Genomic DNA, 14,727 nt, shown 5'->3' with positions numbered 1-14,727 from the left:
ATCGCCCAAATCCAACCACACGCTCCAAGTGTTTGATGTCCGTCCAGCCCATGGTCTGTACCAAGCCTGGGGCCGAGCACCCCGCAAACCCCACTTCATCTTACGATCATCGCCTCCGTTTTATCTGTACAAATAAGGGGGCTTACAGTAGCCACATGACCTGCCCAAGCTAACAGCCAGGAAGCCTACTGGGCCCTTCAACTTGCTCCTCCTTCCTTGTCCCTATCTCTCTGAGGGCAGAGACACTGAGCCCACTCCTCTCTTCTTCTCCTCCTCTGCCACCCAAAATCCCACATCCAGCCAGGCACCAAAGCAGATGTCCTTCACATCCCTAAAAAGTCCACATCCCTGGGGTGCCTGGGTGGCTCAGTCCGTTGAACATCCAACTCTTGATTTTGGCTCACCTCAGGGTCTGGGGATCCAGCCCTGTGTCGAACTCTGCAGCCAGCAGGGAGTCTACTCTTCTTCCTCTGCCCCTCCCCACTACTCATGCACTCTCTCACTCTCTCTGAAATAAATAAATTAATCTTTAAAAAAACCCCACATCCCTGACAAAATCAATAAGCTCCACTGTGCTTTAAAACAGCCATTAAAGGGGGCTCCTCTCCTGCTCACGCACCATCCAGGGCTCCCCATTGCCTGCCAGATCAACCCTCAGCCACTTGGGCTGATTTTCAAGGCCTTTCTCTCCTGCACCCCTCCTCGTCTCTCACACCCCAGGGCTAGAGAGAGCCACCTGCCCAGACACACCCTCGGGTTTCTCTGAGCCCAAGCCCCACCCCCTCTCCTGCATCTGTTGAAATCCAACCTCTCCCTCCAGTCCCAGCTCAGATGTCACATCCTTCACGTAGCCTTCCCGTCTGCCTCCTCCAAACAGCACAGCTTTAATTATTTGTATTGCCTCTTCTTCCCTTAGAAATGCCACCTCCTCTCACCCTCAAAGAGGGCCCAGCACCCAGTGAGGGAATATGCCTGAGATGGAAAAGGGATAAAGACATCAGCCAAGTTTGTCACCTGCCAGGACAAGTGGGCGTCTTACACTGGCTTTTAAAATTCCCTCAAAGTTTTGAGCCCCGCTGTGTCTTGTCTTCTGGAATTTGGAAGAGATTGGTGCCTAAGAGTTCCCAAACTTGAATTTGGGACTCTGGCTTTGTCCTTCATCTTTGTCTTAATCCAGACAGATGGCTTCTGATACTGAAATTTTAGTCATTCCCAATCTTCTGCCACCGGTTTTGCTCTATCTACGTATTACCTTTTATTACTTAATAGTTTTCTTTCAGTGGTCTTCCTCTAAAAGCTTATTTTATTTTTTAAAAAGATTTTATTTATTTGTTTGAGTGAGAGCACAGGCACAAGGGGGTGGGAGGGGCAGAGGAAGAGGGAGAAGCAGACTCCCCACTGAGCAGCACCCACTCCCCCTTAATTCCTGGCTCAATCCCAGGACCCCAGGATCATGACCTGAGCCAAAGGCAGACCCTTAATCAACTGAGCCACCCATACACCCCAAGCCTTATTTATTTTGTTTTATTTTTAAAAAGATATTTATTTGGCAGGGAGAGAGAGAGAGATAGAGGAGAAACACAAGCAGGGCATAGGGAGAGGGAGAAGCAGGCTTCCCCCTGAGCAGGGGGCCTGATGCGGGGCTCCATCCCAGGATGCTGGGATCATGACCTGAGCTGAAGGTAGACGCTTAACAACTGAGCCATCCAGGCACCCCAAACCTGATTTATTTTAAAGTAAAATTTATATAACTATTATTATATCCACAAGGCTATAGATTTGATATCTAGGGTGAGTCTATTTTTTTCTTCTATGAATCAGAGCAAATCTCTCATTTAACATAAACACATAAAATAGAAAATGTATCGAAAGTTTCCTCCATGTGCCATCTAAAATTACCAGGCCAACATAATTTACATCAGACTTCGGACACTTGTATCGGTCTTTGGGGACCAGCCAGAGTATTTTCTGTGTGGTTCAGACTTGTGAAAATACATTTCTTCATTCATTCATCCCATCCTTTCTTCCCCCAGTTTCATTAAGGTGTAACTGACAAAAATTTAAGGTGTACCATGTGACTCAACATTTATTCTTGTGTTTCAGGTTTCAGCTGGCCACCTGACACCCAACTCAGATAGCAGCTTCCCCTCTGCCTCGTTGCAAAACCCTGTTACATCCCTTCACTGGGGAAGGGAAACTTCCTGCTGGATATGTTTCTTTCTCTTTTCCCTGCTTACGCCTCCAATCCACAAGGGCAAGGACTGGGTCTGTTTTTATTCTCTGTCATGTTCCCAGCACCTAGAACCATGCTTGGGTCTTTCCACAGCAGGTCCTTCCAACTGCAGGGATTTATTCTAAACCAAGTGTTGCCTAGCCCTGATGAGCTGAGCCTGGGGTCTCACCGTCAAGGAGACCCTGGTCTCAGGGGGAGGCAGAGTCAGCTAAAGCAGGACTTGCCTGATTGAAACTTGCGCATGGACGGGGCTGCGAAGCCACTGCTTTCTCTGAACCAGGGCATGCAGAGCATGGAGCTAGCCATCAGGATTTGCTGGTGATGCAGAAGGCTGGAAACTCTATGGTGGTTAATAATAGTCCACACATACTTAGCACTTACTGTGTGCTCAAATACAAAAATGCTCCCTATACCTTGAAGCGGGGTTTCTCAGCCTCACTGTTGTGGACATTGGGGCTGGGTCATTCTCTTTTGTGAGGGGCACATTCTCAGTGTGTGCATTGTAGGACTTTTCGCAGCATCCCTGGCTTTACCCACTAGATGCCAGCAGTACCCCAGCATCCAGGTGTGGTGGCCAAAGTGTCTCTAGACATTGTCAAACTGTCTCCTGGGGGACAGAATTGCCATGGGTGGCAACTGTTCCCCTAAAACATTACAGCCATCCTCTGAGATGGACACACAGAGAGTAGCTGAGGGAGTCATTTGAACCCCCTGTCTCCGGAGTGCATGTCTAACCACTAGCTGCGTTGTTTTGTGTGTGGTCCTGGCCCCTGGCTCTGTCCTTTGAGACACTAACACTGCTCAGGGTCTGCTCCGCCACTTGGCCCCATCCCCCAGGCTAACCAGCCCCAAGATTAGACTTCCCTGAAATGAAGGACGGCTCATCTGTAGTCTATAATCAGTAATTTATTTCTGACCAGTCAAAAGGCTTTGGAATGATCATCCTGGGGAAAAAAAAACTTTTTGGAGGCTTTGGAACTCACTGGGAGGAGGGTGATGTTTCTCAGGGGTTCAGGCTTCTCAGTGTCTGACCTGATCCTTGACTGACTCCAGCCAGTCATGCCTCTCCTCTAGCCCACAACATTTGCCTTAGTTTCTCCAGATGAGATTGCAGTTATGGCTGGAGCCTTTGATCTCTTCAGTCTCCCGTGGGTTTTTTTTTTTTTTTTTTTTTTTTTTTCCCCTTTGACAGCTATTTCCTGGGTATCAAGTATGTGCAAGATCTTTTGGCCCCGGGGAGGCAGTGGAGAGCCAAAGGCCAGCTGTGAATCCTTCCATCTGTCGGCCCATTTGCCCAGATCAGCCACCCGTCTAACCATCCACCCACCGAACCAGAAATGGTATCTCTGTTTCACATCCAGGGGTGGGGCTGACCCTGTCTGGACCCATCTGGAGCAGATAAACTGGCCAAGGACAACATCCTAGAGGGATGGTCAAGTTGGCTGACAGTGGGTGGGTGGGGTGGGAGGAGCAGGACCAGAGTCTGGTGCTCCTTGGTGAGGCTGGAGGTCATCCTGGAGGAAGCAGCCCCAGGAGGGTGGATTGGATCCAGAGGGAACATAAGGGCTGGCTCCCAAAGGCCAATGGAGTCTGAGGATTCCTGGGAACCTGGTGGGGCCTCGGGGTTGCTGACTTAGGGACCCCTTTCCAAGCTTGGGAGCAGGTGGGAGCTTTGCGGGGGTACTGGTGTAGAAGCGGGGTGTTAAGGAGCGGGCTACAGGGGGATCTGGGCAATAACTAGAGCCAGGCACCAGCAGAGGGGCAGGGAATATGATGGTGTCGGGCTGCTGGGTGTCCAAGTCTTTGTATCTCCACACCGCTGTCTCTGCCTGTGTCTTTCCATCTCTCCACCTGTCAGTCTCACCATCTCTGGCTCTGTTCTTTTCCCTCTCTGACGTTCTCCATGCCTCCACGTCTCTGTCTCTGGTTCTCTCCATCTCTGGAGGCCCAGCCTTGGTCCCCGCCCAGAGGCTGGCCAGGCCGGGGGCGGGCCGGGGGCGGGCCTCGAGACTCGACCGGGCGGGGTTAAAGGGCCAGACGGCGGGACGGCGAGGTGAGAGCCGAGGTTGCGGTGCGGGCGGATCGGGACGAGGGCGGGAGGCCGAGACCCGCGAGGTGAGTGAGCGCGAGGGGCGGTAACCGGAGCGCGGCCGCAGCGCTGCGCGGTAACCCGAGGCGCCTGGCGCAGGTGCCCGCAGTGTACCAGAGAAAGTCTGTCTGTGCCCGGCTGCGGCCAGGAAGCCCCGGGACCCCAGCGGCGGCTGCGGGTTCCGGACGCCAGTCTAGGGGGGATGTGGGCGTGTCTCCGACGGTCGCAGCGTGTGAGCGCATTTTTTTTAGTGCTCGCCTCGGAGTCCTGGGAGTATCCTCTCTGGGTATCCGTGGTGGGAAGGGACCTCAAGAAGAAATCCCTCCCCATCAGGACCGCTGAGGCCGTCTCCTAGGGTTGATTGGAGTCACCGGACATCGTCTCACTCATGGACTTTACACTTGTGTTCTGGCTGCCTTCATGGCCCCTCTACCCACCCATGGTAGGCACAGAGCCTTCAAATCCCCCTTTATGAGAAGAGGAGATGCCCTCCTGGGCCCCCAGAGTTGGCAGCGAGGGTTGTGTTAAGCCCCGTACTGGCTGATGTTTTTGCTGGATGCTGGAGAGATCTATGGTCCTTGGTGTCCCAGGGCTTCACCCTCCCTGCTTGGACCAGGGGTTGGCTAGCCAGCCCAGACCATGCCTGGTGGCTGAGGCCCGCCAGCTGGGGAGTCTCAGGCTGGAGGTGGGAAGGAGACAGGGAGACAGTGGGGGAGCTGGGATTTGAACAAACCCGTCCTGTCTGACCCCAAAGTCCTGGGCACTTTCCAATGGCCCCAGTCTGTCTGTACAGCCCAGCTTGGGTTTCTGAAAGGTAACATTAGCTCTGGGCTGGTGTCCAGTGGTGACCTGGGTTGGTATCCACAGAGGGGCTCGGATGATTCCGCAGACAGAGAATGGGACCCCATTTCTCCTCCCTGGCAAGTGTTGGGCTCCATTCTCCAAATCCCAGATGGCTGGGCAACAGTAGTGAACATGGTGGCAGCCTCAACAGCAGTAAGAGGCATATTTGATCAAGGGCTTGCTGTGTGCCAAGTGCTGAGCTGAGTACTCTAAAAACATGGCATTATCATCAAAGCCCCGTGAAGTGGGTAATATAGTTCCTGTCTTACATATGAGGAAATTGAGGCTCAGAGAGATGCAGACCTTCCCCTGAGGTCACACAGCTAAGAGGCAGAGCCTATGGAATCCTTTCTGAGGCTCATGTCCAAGTGTAGTCACACTTGGTTGGGATGGTGGGCTGAGACAATTGCAGTTCTGGAATGATCTAGATTACTGGTAGTTTTTTTTTAAAACTTTGTTTTCTGTTAGGATCTCCTTTGGGCCAAGGAAGCTGCAGGCAAAAGCCTACATATGCCCAAAGCTGTAGTAAAACTCTCCTTCCCACTTCCATTGGCCAACTTGGCTCTGCCCTTAGAAATGCCCCTTGAAGTTCTTTCTCAGAACGCCAGAAATTTGGAGTAAGCCTCCTCTCAGCTCAGACTTCTAGGCAGTTTGGGAGTCTCTGGTGTCAGGCAGCCCTTTGGCATAGAAAGGGGGTGCTGTGAGCAGGGATGGGGGTAGGTGGTCTCAACTACAGGTTTCTGGAGTGAGTGCAGGGCAGGGCGAGGTTATGGGGCAGTGGAGTCAGTGTTGGGCGTCTTGGCTGCCAGGCTGCCAGTGGGCTCCAGGACCTGTGGTTCAAGGAGAGGCAGATATGTGGTTTCTGGCGGGAGGGGGGTGTGCAGTTGTGTCCTGCATTCCTTCTCAGGAGCCCACACACCTTGTATGACAAGTCCCCGACAGGAGGCCGGGCTAACCTGACAAACCAGCACTCCATGGGCGTGGGCCACTGAGCCAGTCCCTGGCACCTCAGTTTTCAGATAATGCCAGCCCCAGGAGGACAGGTGGGGCCACCTCTGCCAGGGTGGGGCCACTGGGTGTCCTTGTCTGGTGTCTGATGCGCCAGAGGAGCGGGTTTTCCAGCCTCTTGGAGCATCCTGAGAGTGTCAGCTTTGAATTTCTCTGCCTCCAATAAAAGAGTGATAATGGAAATAGGAATGATGGCTAAAATTTGCATGCCTCCTGCCAAACCTCATCTCGCTGAAGTGTCCCAAACAACCTTAAGAAGTATCGGTTATTAACAGTTATTAACTGCTGTTACACATTTCACAGACTGGCAAACAGAGGTTGTGGGGAGGGGACCAGACTCTACTCAAGGCTGCTTACTTGGGGAGGGGCAGGGCTGTGATTTGAATCCAGGCTTATCTGAATCAAAAATGCACATTTTAAGAGAGATGCAGTCCCAAAACAACATTTTATTTTTAATTTTTTAAGTTGAAGTGTAAGGAGTTTTTGCAAGTTGAACCCATACATGTCACAGAACACACATCAAGAAAGAAACAGCTCTCTGAGCCCCAGAACACCCTCTCCCCAACTGAAGCATCTTTATTCATTTTTCATTAATTTCAACTAATTAACTTTTAAAAAAAAAGTTTTGAAAAAACAATTTTTAAAGCTTTCATTTGTTTATTTGACACACACACTGAGATAGTGAGAGACAGAGCACAAGCAGGGAAAGTGGCAGGCAGGCAGAGGGGAGGGGGAAGCAGGCTCCCTGCTGAGCAAGGATCCTGATGTGGGGCTAGATCCCAGGTCCCTGGGATCATGACCTGAGCTGAAGGCAGGCTCTTAACTGACAGGCCCACCCAGGCGCCCCATTGAAAAATCTTTTTAAGTAATCTCTACACCCAATGTGAGGCTCAAAATCACAACTCTGAGATCAAGGGTCACACACTCTACTGACTGAGCTAGTCAGGTGCCCCTCAACTAATTAACTTTTAAATAGGCTTTATATTTTAGAGCAGTTTTAGGTTTACAGAAAAATTGTGCAGAAAATAGAGTCCCAAAACACCCATCAACTTCCCACAATTTCCCCTACTGTTAACATCTTCCATTATGATATATTTCTTTTTAAAAAATATTTTCTTGTTTGTTTATTTACTTTTTACAGAATTTTAAAAAATATATTATTTATGGGGCACCTGGGTGGCTCAGTGAGTTAAAGCCTCTGCCTTCGGCTCAGGTCATGATCCCAGGGTCCTGGGATCGAGCCCCACATCGGGCTCTCTGCTCAGTGGGGAGCCTGCTTCCTCCTCTCTCTCTGCCTGCCTCTCCACCTACTTGTGATCTCTGTCTGTCAAATAAATAAATAAAATCTTTAAAAAATATATATTATTTATTTATTTGAGAGAGAGAGCACGAGAGAGAGAGAGAGAGCGAGCGCACGAGTGAACACACAAGCAGGGGGAGGGGGCAGAGGGAGAAGCAGACTCCCCACTGAGCAGGGATCCCAACATGGGACCTGATCCTAGGACCTTGGGATCATGACCGGAGTTGAAGGCGGATGCCCAACCGACTGAGCCACCCAGGCACCCTGCTTATTTGTTTATTTTAGAGAGAGTAGTAGCGGGGGATAGGGAGAGGGAGAGGGAGAGAGAGAACCTCAAGCAGACTCTGCTGAGCGCTGAGCGCAGAGCGCAGAGCCAGACATGGGGCTCAATCCTATAACTCCAAGATTGTGACCTGAACCAAAATCGAGAGTTGGATGCTTAACGAACTGAGTAACTCAGGTACCCCTAGGGTGATATGTTTCTTACAACTGATGAACCAATGTAAACACAGTATGATTAACTAAAGTCCATCGTTTACATTAGAACTCATTCTTTGGGTTGTACAGTCAACTGATTCATCTTTATATTTATTTATTTTTTTATCTTTATATTTAATTAAAACATTTTTGAATGAGCATTATGTGCTCATATTATAGGAAGTCAAAAAGTCCCAAAGACGGACAGAGAAAGTTAAGTTTCCCTTCTCCTCCCACCTCCAGTTTTTCCAAGCCCCTTCCAGAGGTAACCATCATGATAAATTTCTCATGGGTCCTCAAAGCCTTTTTTTTTTTTCATTTTTAAATATTGAAGCAAAGTTTATCTCATATAAAATAACTATTTAAAAATGAAAAATTCAGGGGCGTTTAGCACATTCACAGTGTTGTACAACCATCACTTCTATCTAGCTCCAATATATTTTCATCTCGCCAAAAGGAGAGATCTCATCCCTGTCAGCAGTCACTTCCTTCTCCCCCAGCCCCAGGCAAGCACCAGTCTGTTTGCTGTCTTTCTGGATTTGCCTGAACATTTTTAAATAGGGTCAGACATGCTAAGCCTTTTATATGTGGCTTCTTTCACTCAGTGTAATGTTTTTGAGGTTCATTTTTGTTGTATCTATAGCAGGACTTCATTCCTTTACATGGCTGAGTAATATTCCATTGCATGAATATGCCACATGATATGCATCCATTCATTTGTTGAAGAACCTCTGGATTGTTTCTACCTTTTGGCTATTCTGAATAGTGTGGCTGTGCATATTTATATACAACTATCAGAGTACGTTTTCCATTCTTTTGACTATATACCTAGGAGAGGAACTTCCAGTTCTTTTTTTTTTTTTTAAGGTTTTATTTATTTGAGAGAGAGAGCGGAAGCTGGAGAAGCGTCAGAGGGAGAGGGAGAAGCAGACTCCGCACTGAGCAGGGACAACCCCCCCCATGTGGGGCTTGATCCCAGGGCCCTGACCCTATGACCTGAGCCAAAGGCAGATGTTTAACCAACTGAGCCACCCAGGCACCCCTTGGAACTGCCAATTCTATGTTTAACTTTTTGAGGAACAGCCAACCTATTTCTCAAAGTGGCTGTACCACCTCAAAACTTTTTGTATCACTTTTTTGGTTGGGGGGGGGCTTGGCAGGTGTGCTCTTGTTTGGAGGGGGCAAGAGGAACCCAGCTACAGAAAGCAGAGGACTCAACTTCCCCAATTTATTGAGCTTTTCCCATGAGCATCAGATGGACTTCTTGCTGTTGTTACCATTTTGCAGATGAGAAGATGGAGGCTGTCAGGATGACAACCAGTTGACGATCTATAGTGTGTGTCTTTCTGCTTGGAGCAGAGTCTGTCGTGGGAAGAGCTGTAGCCCACGTCTGGCAGAGGGGGGGGTGGGCCCGGTACTTCAGAACTCCCCTCCCTGGCCCACCCACCTGGAGCAGGCTCCTTTCTTTGGGAGCTGGTCTTTTCTCTTGTTACAGCTCACTCCCATTTCAATTTTTCGGGAAGACATTTCCTTTGTCGGGATATCAGCTGGGATTTTTCTGGGTGGGGGTAGAGGTTCTTGCTGTGACTCCATTCAGAAGACCCCCCACTGCCTTTGGCGGCTACTAGGAGGATGAAAGAAATGACCCAGAGAGCCACTGCACACAGATGGTGCTCAATAAGGGAGGTGGCTGATTGTGGTAAAAACTGGACTGTCCGAGCAGAGGTAGGCCTGGAGGATGAGGAGAAGCCCTTATACACAGAGCTGGGGGAAAGGCATGTGCAAAGGCTCTGAAAGGGGGATGAACTTGGCCTGTGATCAGAGTGGCTGGAGTTGAGTGAGTGAGGGGGAGGACGGTGGGAGAGAGTTGGAGGGGTCCTACAGGGGCGAGGGACGCAGGGCACTGTAGTCTGTGGGAAGGAATCTGAATTGCGTTTAGAGTGTTATGGGGAACCATGGGAGTATTTTGAACAGGCTGTGATCTGATTTAATTTTAGGAAGATCCCTTTGGCTGCTGTGTGGAAAGTGGACTGCTGCAGTGGGGCAGGAGGGAACTAGGGAGACCAATGGGAGGAGGCTATTGCACTGGCGGCCTGACACGGGTTGGGATAATGGGATGGAGAAAAGCAAATGGGTGTGAAAGATATTTAGGATAGACTACTGGCAGGACCTAATAACAGATTGGATGTGGGACGAGAGGGAGGAAGGAGGTGAGGTGAATATGACGGCCTGGGATACGCCCCTGGGGGACATCCAGGAGGTGGCTGGACCATTAGGAGCATTGTCGAGACATGGGTGGCACCTCAGAGACAAGGTCACAAAAACCATGGGAGGGGGTGAGATTCCTAGGGTCTATAAAGAGAGAGAGAGAGAGGAAGAGATGACTCAGGACCAGTCCTAAGGAACTCCAACATTTACAAACTGGGTGAAGGGGTCCAAAACATCTTGAGAAGTAGGATCTTTATGGCTGAAGAGGAGGATGGGCAGGGGTCAGCTCCTGAAGGGCTTTGAATGCCAGACTGAGGGTAGTGGGGAGCCATGGAGGGTGTTAGAGCAGTGGAGTGAAGACAGACCTTCAGAAAGGTGACTATGGTGTCTGGGATGGCAGCCAGACTGCAGTCAATTTGCCCAGGCGTTAGAGAGGACCCAGAAGTCTTGGGTCTGCCAAAGTGGCGACACCACCTGACTCCAGGCCACACACAGGAGAAGGTCACACTGGGGTGGATCCCAGAATCATCTTTTACAGTCACCTCCAGTTTCAGTTAGGGAAACTGAGGCCCAGGCCACACAGCTAGTCAGTGGAGTCAGGATTAGATAGAACCCAGTTATGTGTGTGTGTGCACACATGTGCATTTAATAGGAAAGCCCCTTTCCTTTAGGTTCTTCATTCAGGTGTCTGCCCAGCTAGCCCCTCGCCAGAGAAACCCTCCTGGACCACCTTATCTAAAAGGATTGGTCTGTATCATCTTATGCTGTGTATGAGTTTCCTGTGGCTGCTGTAACAATTTACCATGAACTGGGGGGCTTAAAACAACACACACTTATTATCTCGTAGTTCTGGAGGCCAGAAGTCTGAAATCCAGGTGTTGGCAGGGCCGCACTCCCTCTGAAGGTTCTAGGGAAGAATCTGTTTCCTACCTCTTCCAGCTTCTGATGACTCCAGTGTCCCAGGGTCTGCCTGCATCTTTGCACAGCCTTCTCCTCTTCAGTGTGTCAAATCTCCCTCTGCCTCTCTCTCTTTTTTGTTTTAGAGAAAGAGAGAGAGAGAGAGCATGAGCACATGAGTGGGGAGAGGGGCAGAGGCAGAGGGAGAGAATCTCAGGCAGACTCCCTGCTAAGCCCTATGTGAGGCTTGATCTCATGACCCTGAGATCAGGACCTGAGCCAAAATCAAGAGTTGGATGCTTAACCAACTGAGGCCCCCAGGCGCCCCTATCCCTCTGCCTCTCTCTTGTAAGGACATCTGTCATTCTAGCTGGGACCAACCAAGACAATCTAGGCTATTCTTCTCATCTCTAGGCCCTTAACTTAGTCCCATCTGCAAAGACTTTGCCATAGAAGGTCTCATTCCTAGGTTTCAGATAACTGACGTCTTTGGGGGGCACATATTCAGGCACTCCCAAACCTGCTTTACCTCTTTCAAGACATGCAGTGTGTTTACATGGTGTTCTGTCATGTCTCTTGGTGGCCACCTCTCTTAAGGGCCTAGACCATGTGTGTCCGGCTCACCATTACATCCCCATGCCCAGAACAGAGTCACACACATAGGAGGAGATCAAACATGATTTGCCAACTGAATGGCAAAGAAATGCAAATAGAACACTTGGTGAGAAGCCTGGCATGTGAGAGCATTAGAGGAAGTTCGCAGTTCTGGATCGTAATCACTGGCTGCCTTCCCTGGCATGCTGGGGGAGAATCATGACCCTCTATTAAATCAGTAAAGAAACAAATATCCACAGCTACTCCCTGGTGAGTGTGTCACCTGGAGCTGCCCATGACCTTCTGCCTGGGACTTGTGACTTGGAGCTCTCTGGGCTTCATTTTGAGAGGTTATTTGCTTCCCACCTCCATCCCTACCTGGGCCTTCCAGGGGGCATATCGCCTACACCAGCTAGTCCGTCTTTTTCAAAAGATTTTTTGGGGCCCCTGGGTGGCTCAGTCAGTTAGGTGTCCAACTCTTGGTTTCAGTTCAGGTCATGATCTCAGGGTTGTGGGATGGGGTCCCACATTGGGTTCCATGCTTAGGGCAGAGTCTGCTTGGGATTCTATCTCCCCTCTCCTTGTGCCCCTCTCCACCAAATAAATAAATTAAAAAAAGATTTTTAATTGTGGTAAAATACACATAACATTTATTATCTTAAACATTTTAAGTGTACAGTTCAGTGGTATTAAGTACATTCACATTGTTGTGCAGTTGTCACCACTGTCCATCTCCAGAGCTTTTCATCTTCAGTTAAAACTCTGTCCCTGTTAATCACTAACTTCCGCCCCTGGGCCCCTCAATGCCCCCACTCCCCCAGCCCCTCAAGCCCACTATCTACTTCCTGTTTCTGAATCTGACTCCTCTAGAGACCTCTTTTAAGTGAGATCACCTAGCATTTGTTGTTTATGTCTCTTATTTCACTTAACATAATGTCCTCGAGGTTCATCCATGTTTTACCAGGTGTCAGAATCCTTTTTAGAGCCGAATAATGTTCCCCTGTATGAATGGACCACATTATGGCCACTGTTTGGCTATTGTGACTAATGCTGCTATGAACATGGGTGTGCAGATATCTGTTTGAGTCCCTGCTTCTTCTTCTTCTTCTTTTTTTTTTAGGATTTTATTTATTTGTTTGTCAGAGAGAATGAGAGAGAGAGAGCGCGAGCGAGTGCACAAGCAGGGGGCGTAGCCGGCAGAGGGAGAAGCAGGCTCCTCTCACAGAGCAAGGAGCCTGATGCGGGACTTGATCCCAGAACCCTGGGATCATGATCTGAGCTGAAGGCAGATACTTAACTGATTGGGATCTACCTAGAAGTGGGATTGCTGGATCATATGGTGATTCTATGTTTAATATTTTTAAAAAAGATTTTATTTATTTATTTGAAAGACAGAGATTACAAGTAGGCGGAGAGGCGGGCAGAGGGAGAGGAGGAAGCAGGCTCCCTGCTGAGCAGAGAGCCCGATGAGAGGCTTGATCCCAGAACCCCAGGATCATGACCTGAACTGAAGGCAGAGGCTTTAACCCACTGAGCCACCCAGGCACCCCTATGTTTAATATTTTTGAGGAACCACCATACGTTTTCCACAGCAAAGTGGCACCATTTTACATTCCCACGAGCAATGCATAAGAGTTCAAGGTTTCTCTGCATGTTTGCCAATTCTCATTTCTTTTCTTGATGGTAGCCATCCTCATGATTGGTCATATCATCTGCATGACTTATAATGTAAGTCAGACCAACCCAGGGGGGGCTCTCCAAATTTGGTGATGACCCACCCATACATCTTATGTATGGAGGATATAGTTGGGCATTGGCTGATAGAAGAGCCAGTGGGTCTGAGACCCTAATGGAGGGAAACATGGGCAGGAGTGGGTGGGGACTGGTGAGGACCTGGAGTTCAGGGTTCCTTTAGCTATGTTGCCCCAGGAGGTGGAACACAGAGGTGAACCCTTGGCTGGTTGGACTGAGTGGAAAGTAGAGATGAAGACAGAACCCATCCATTTTCAGGAATGTCCTTGTCATCGTCTGAGGTCTGTGAGCCACCAAAGTGATGGAGTTTGGCCGTTGGTGGGGGTTCAGGGGGCCTCTGCTAGCTCCAATCTCTCTTTAATTAGAGGAACTGAGATTCAGTTGTCCAGAAAATGGAGAGAAGGTAAAACCCAAGTGCCTTTAAGATTCCATAAAACGAGGCATGCACATCCCTGAGTGTGGCGCATGGCTCATTGCAATGCTCCACACCTGGTCACTGTGTTATTAATACTATTGTTTCCTACCCACTCTATTTGGGTTCCTTCAAGAGCTGACCCTCGGGCAAGGATTTGAGTGCAAGGAGCTTATTTGGGAAGTGACCATAGGACATACCAATAAGGAAAAAGGAAGTGAACCCCAAAGAATTGAAAACAGGGACTCTGAGGCGTACCTGTACATGCGTGTTCATAGCGGCACATTTCACAATCGGCAGAGGTGGGAGCGGTTCAGGTGTTCATCAACAGATGAATGGATAAACAAATTGTGATACATCCTGACAATGGAATTTTACCCAGCAGTGCAAGACATGAAGTTCCAATGCATGCTACAATGAGGATGACCCTTGGACACATCACGCTAGGTGGAAGAAGCCAGACACAAATAGTCACATAATAGATGATCCCATTGATATGAAACAAAGTGTCCGTAGAAGCAGAAAGCAGATTAGGGGTACCTGGGTGGCTCAGTCGGTTAAGCATCCAGCTCTTGGTCTCAGCTCAGGTCTTGAGCTCAGAGTCGTGAGTTCAAGCCCTGCATTGGGCTCTGCGCTGGGCATGGAGCCTATTTGGAAGAGAGAGAGAGAGAGAGAAGGCAAGCAAGCAAGCAAATTAGCAGTTGCCAGGGATTGAAAGTACAGGCGAATGGGGAATGACTCATTGGGATGGGATTTCCTTTCGGGGTGATGAAAAAAATTTGGAGCTAGATTGAGGGGGTAGTTGCATGGTGAATGTATTAGATGCTACTGAATTGTACACAGTTGGCCTTTGGACAACACGGGTTCGAACTGCATAGGTCTGCTTATATGTGGAATTTTTACAGTGCAGTCCC

The 14,727-nt window shown here is 49.3% G+C and overlaps 1 protein-coding gene across 6 annotated transcripts in view; it reads left to right on the top strand.

Moving 5' to 3' along the window:
* LOC125083162 (ultra-long-chain fatty acid omega-hydroxylase) overlaps positions 1–14,727 on the top strand; it is a 59,378-nt gene that overhangs the window by 24,926 nt on the left and 19,725 nt on the right. For 4 of the 6 annotated variants that reach the window (XM_047699203.1, XM_047699213.1, XM_047699186.1 and 1 more), the window contains 2 exons: positions 3,426–3,573; positions 4,574–4,764. The exons of 1 other annotated variant lie outside the window; for it this stretch is intronic. In XM_047699203.1, coding sequence (XP_047555159.1) covers positions 3,571–3,573; positions 4,574–4,764 — 194 coding nt within the window. In that variant the 5' untranslated portion in view covers positions 3,426–3,570. Of the gene's footprint in view, positions 1–3,425; positions 3,574–4,278; positions 4,349–4,573; positions 4,765–14,727 lie in introns of those variants that run through there. One more of the 6 variants, XM_047699233.1, reaches the window with a different exon arrangement.

Source organism: Lutra lutra, chromosome 1 (genome assembly GCF_902655055.1).
Source record: "Lutra lutra chromosome 1, mLutLut1.2, whole genome shotgun sequence".
NCBI lineage: Eukaryota > Metazoa > Chordata > Mammalia > Carnivora > Mustelidae > Lutra > Lutra lutra.
The sequence above is the reverse complement of the archived record's forward strand: the minus strand, read 5'-3'. Positions and strand labels throughout refer to the sequence as shown.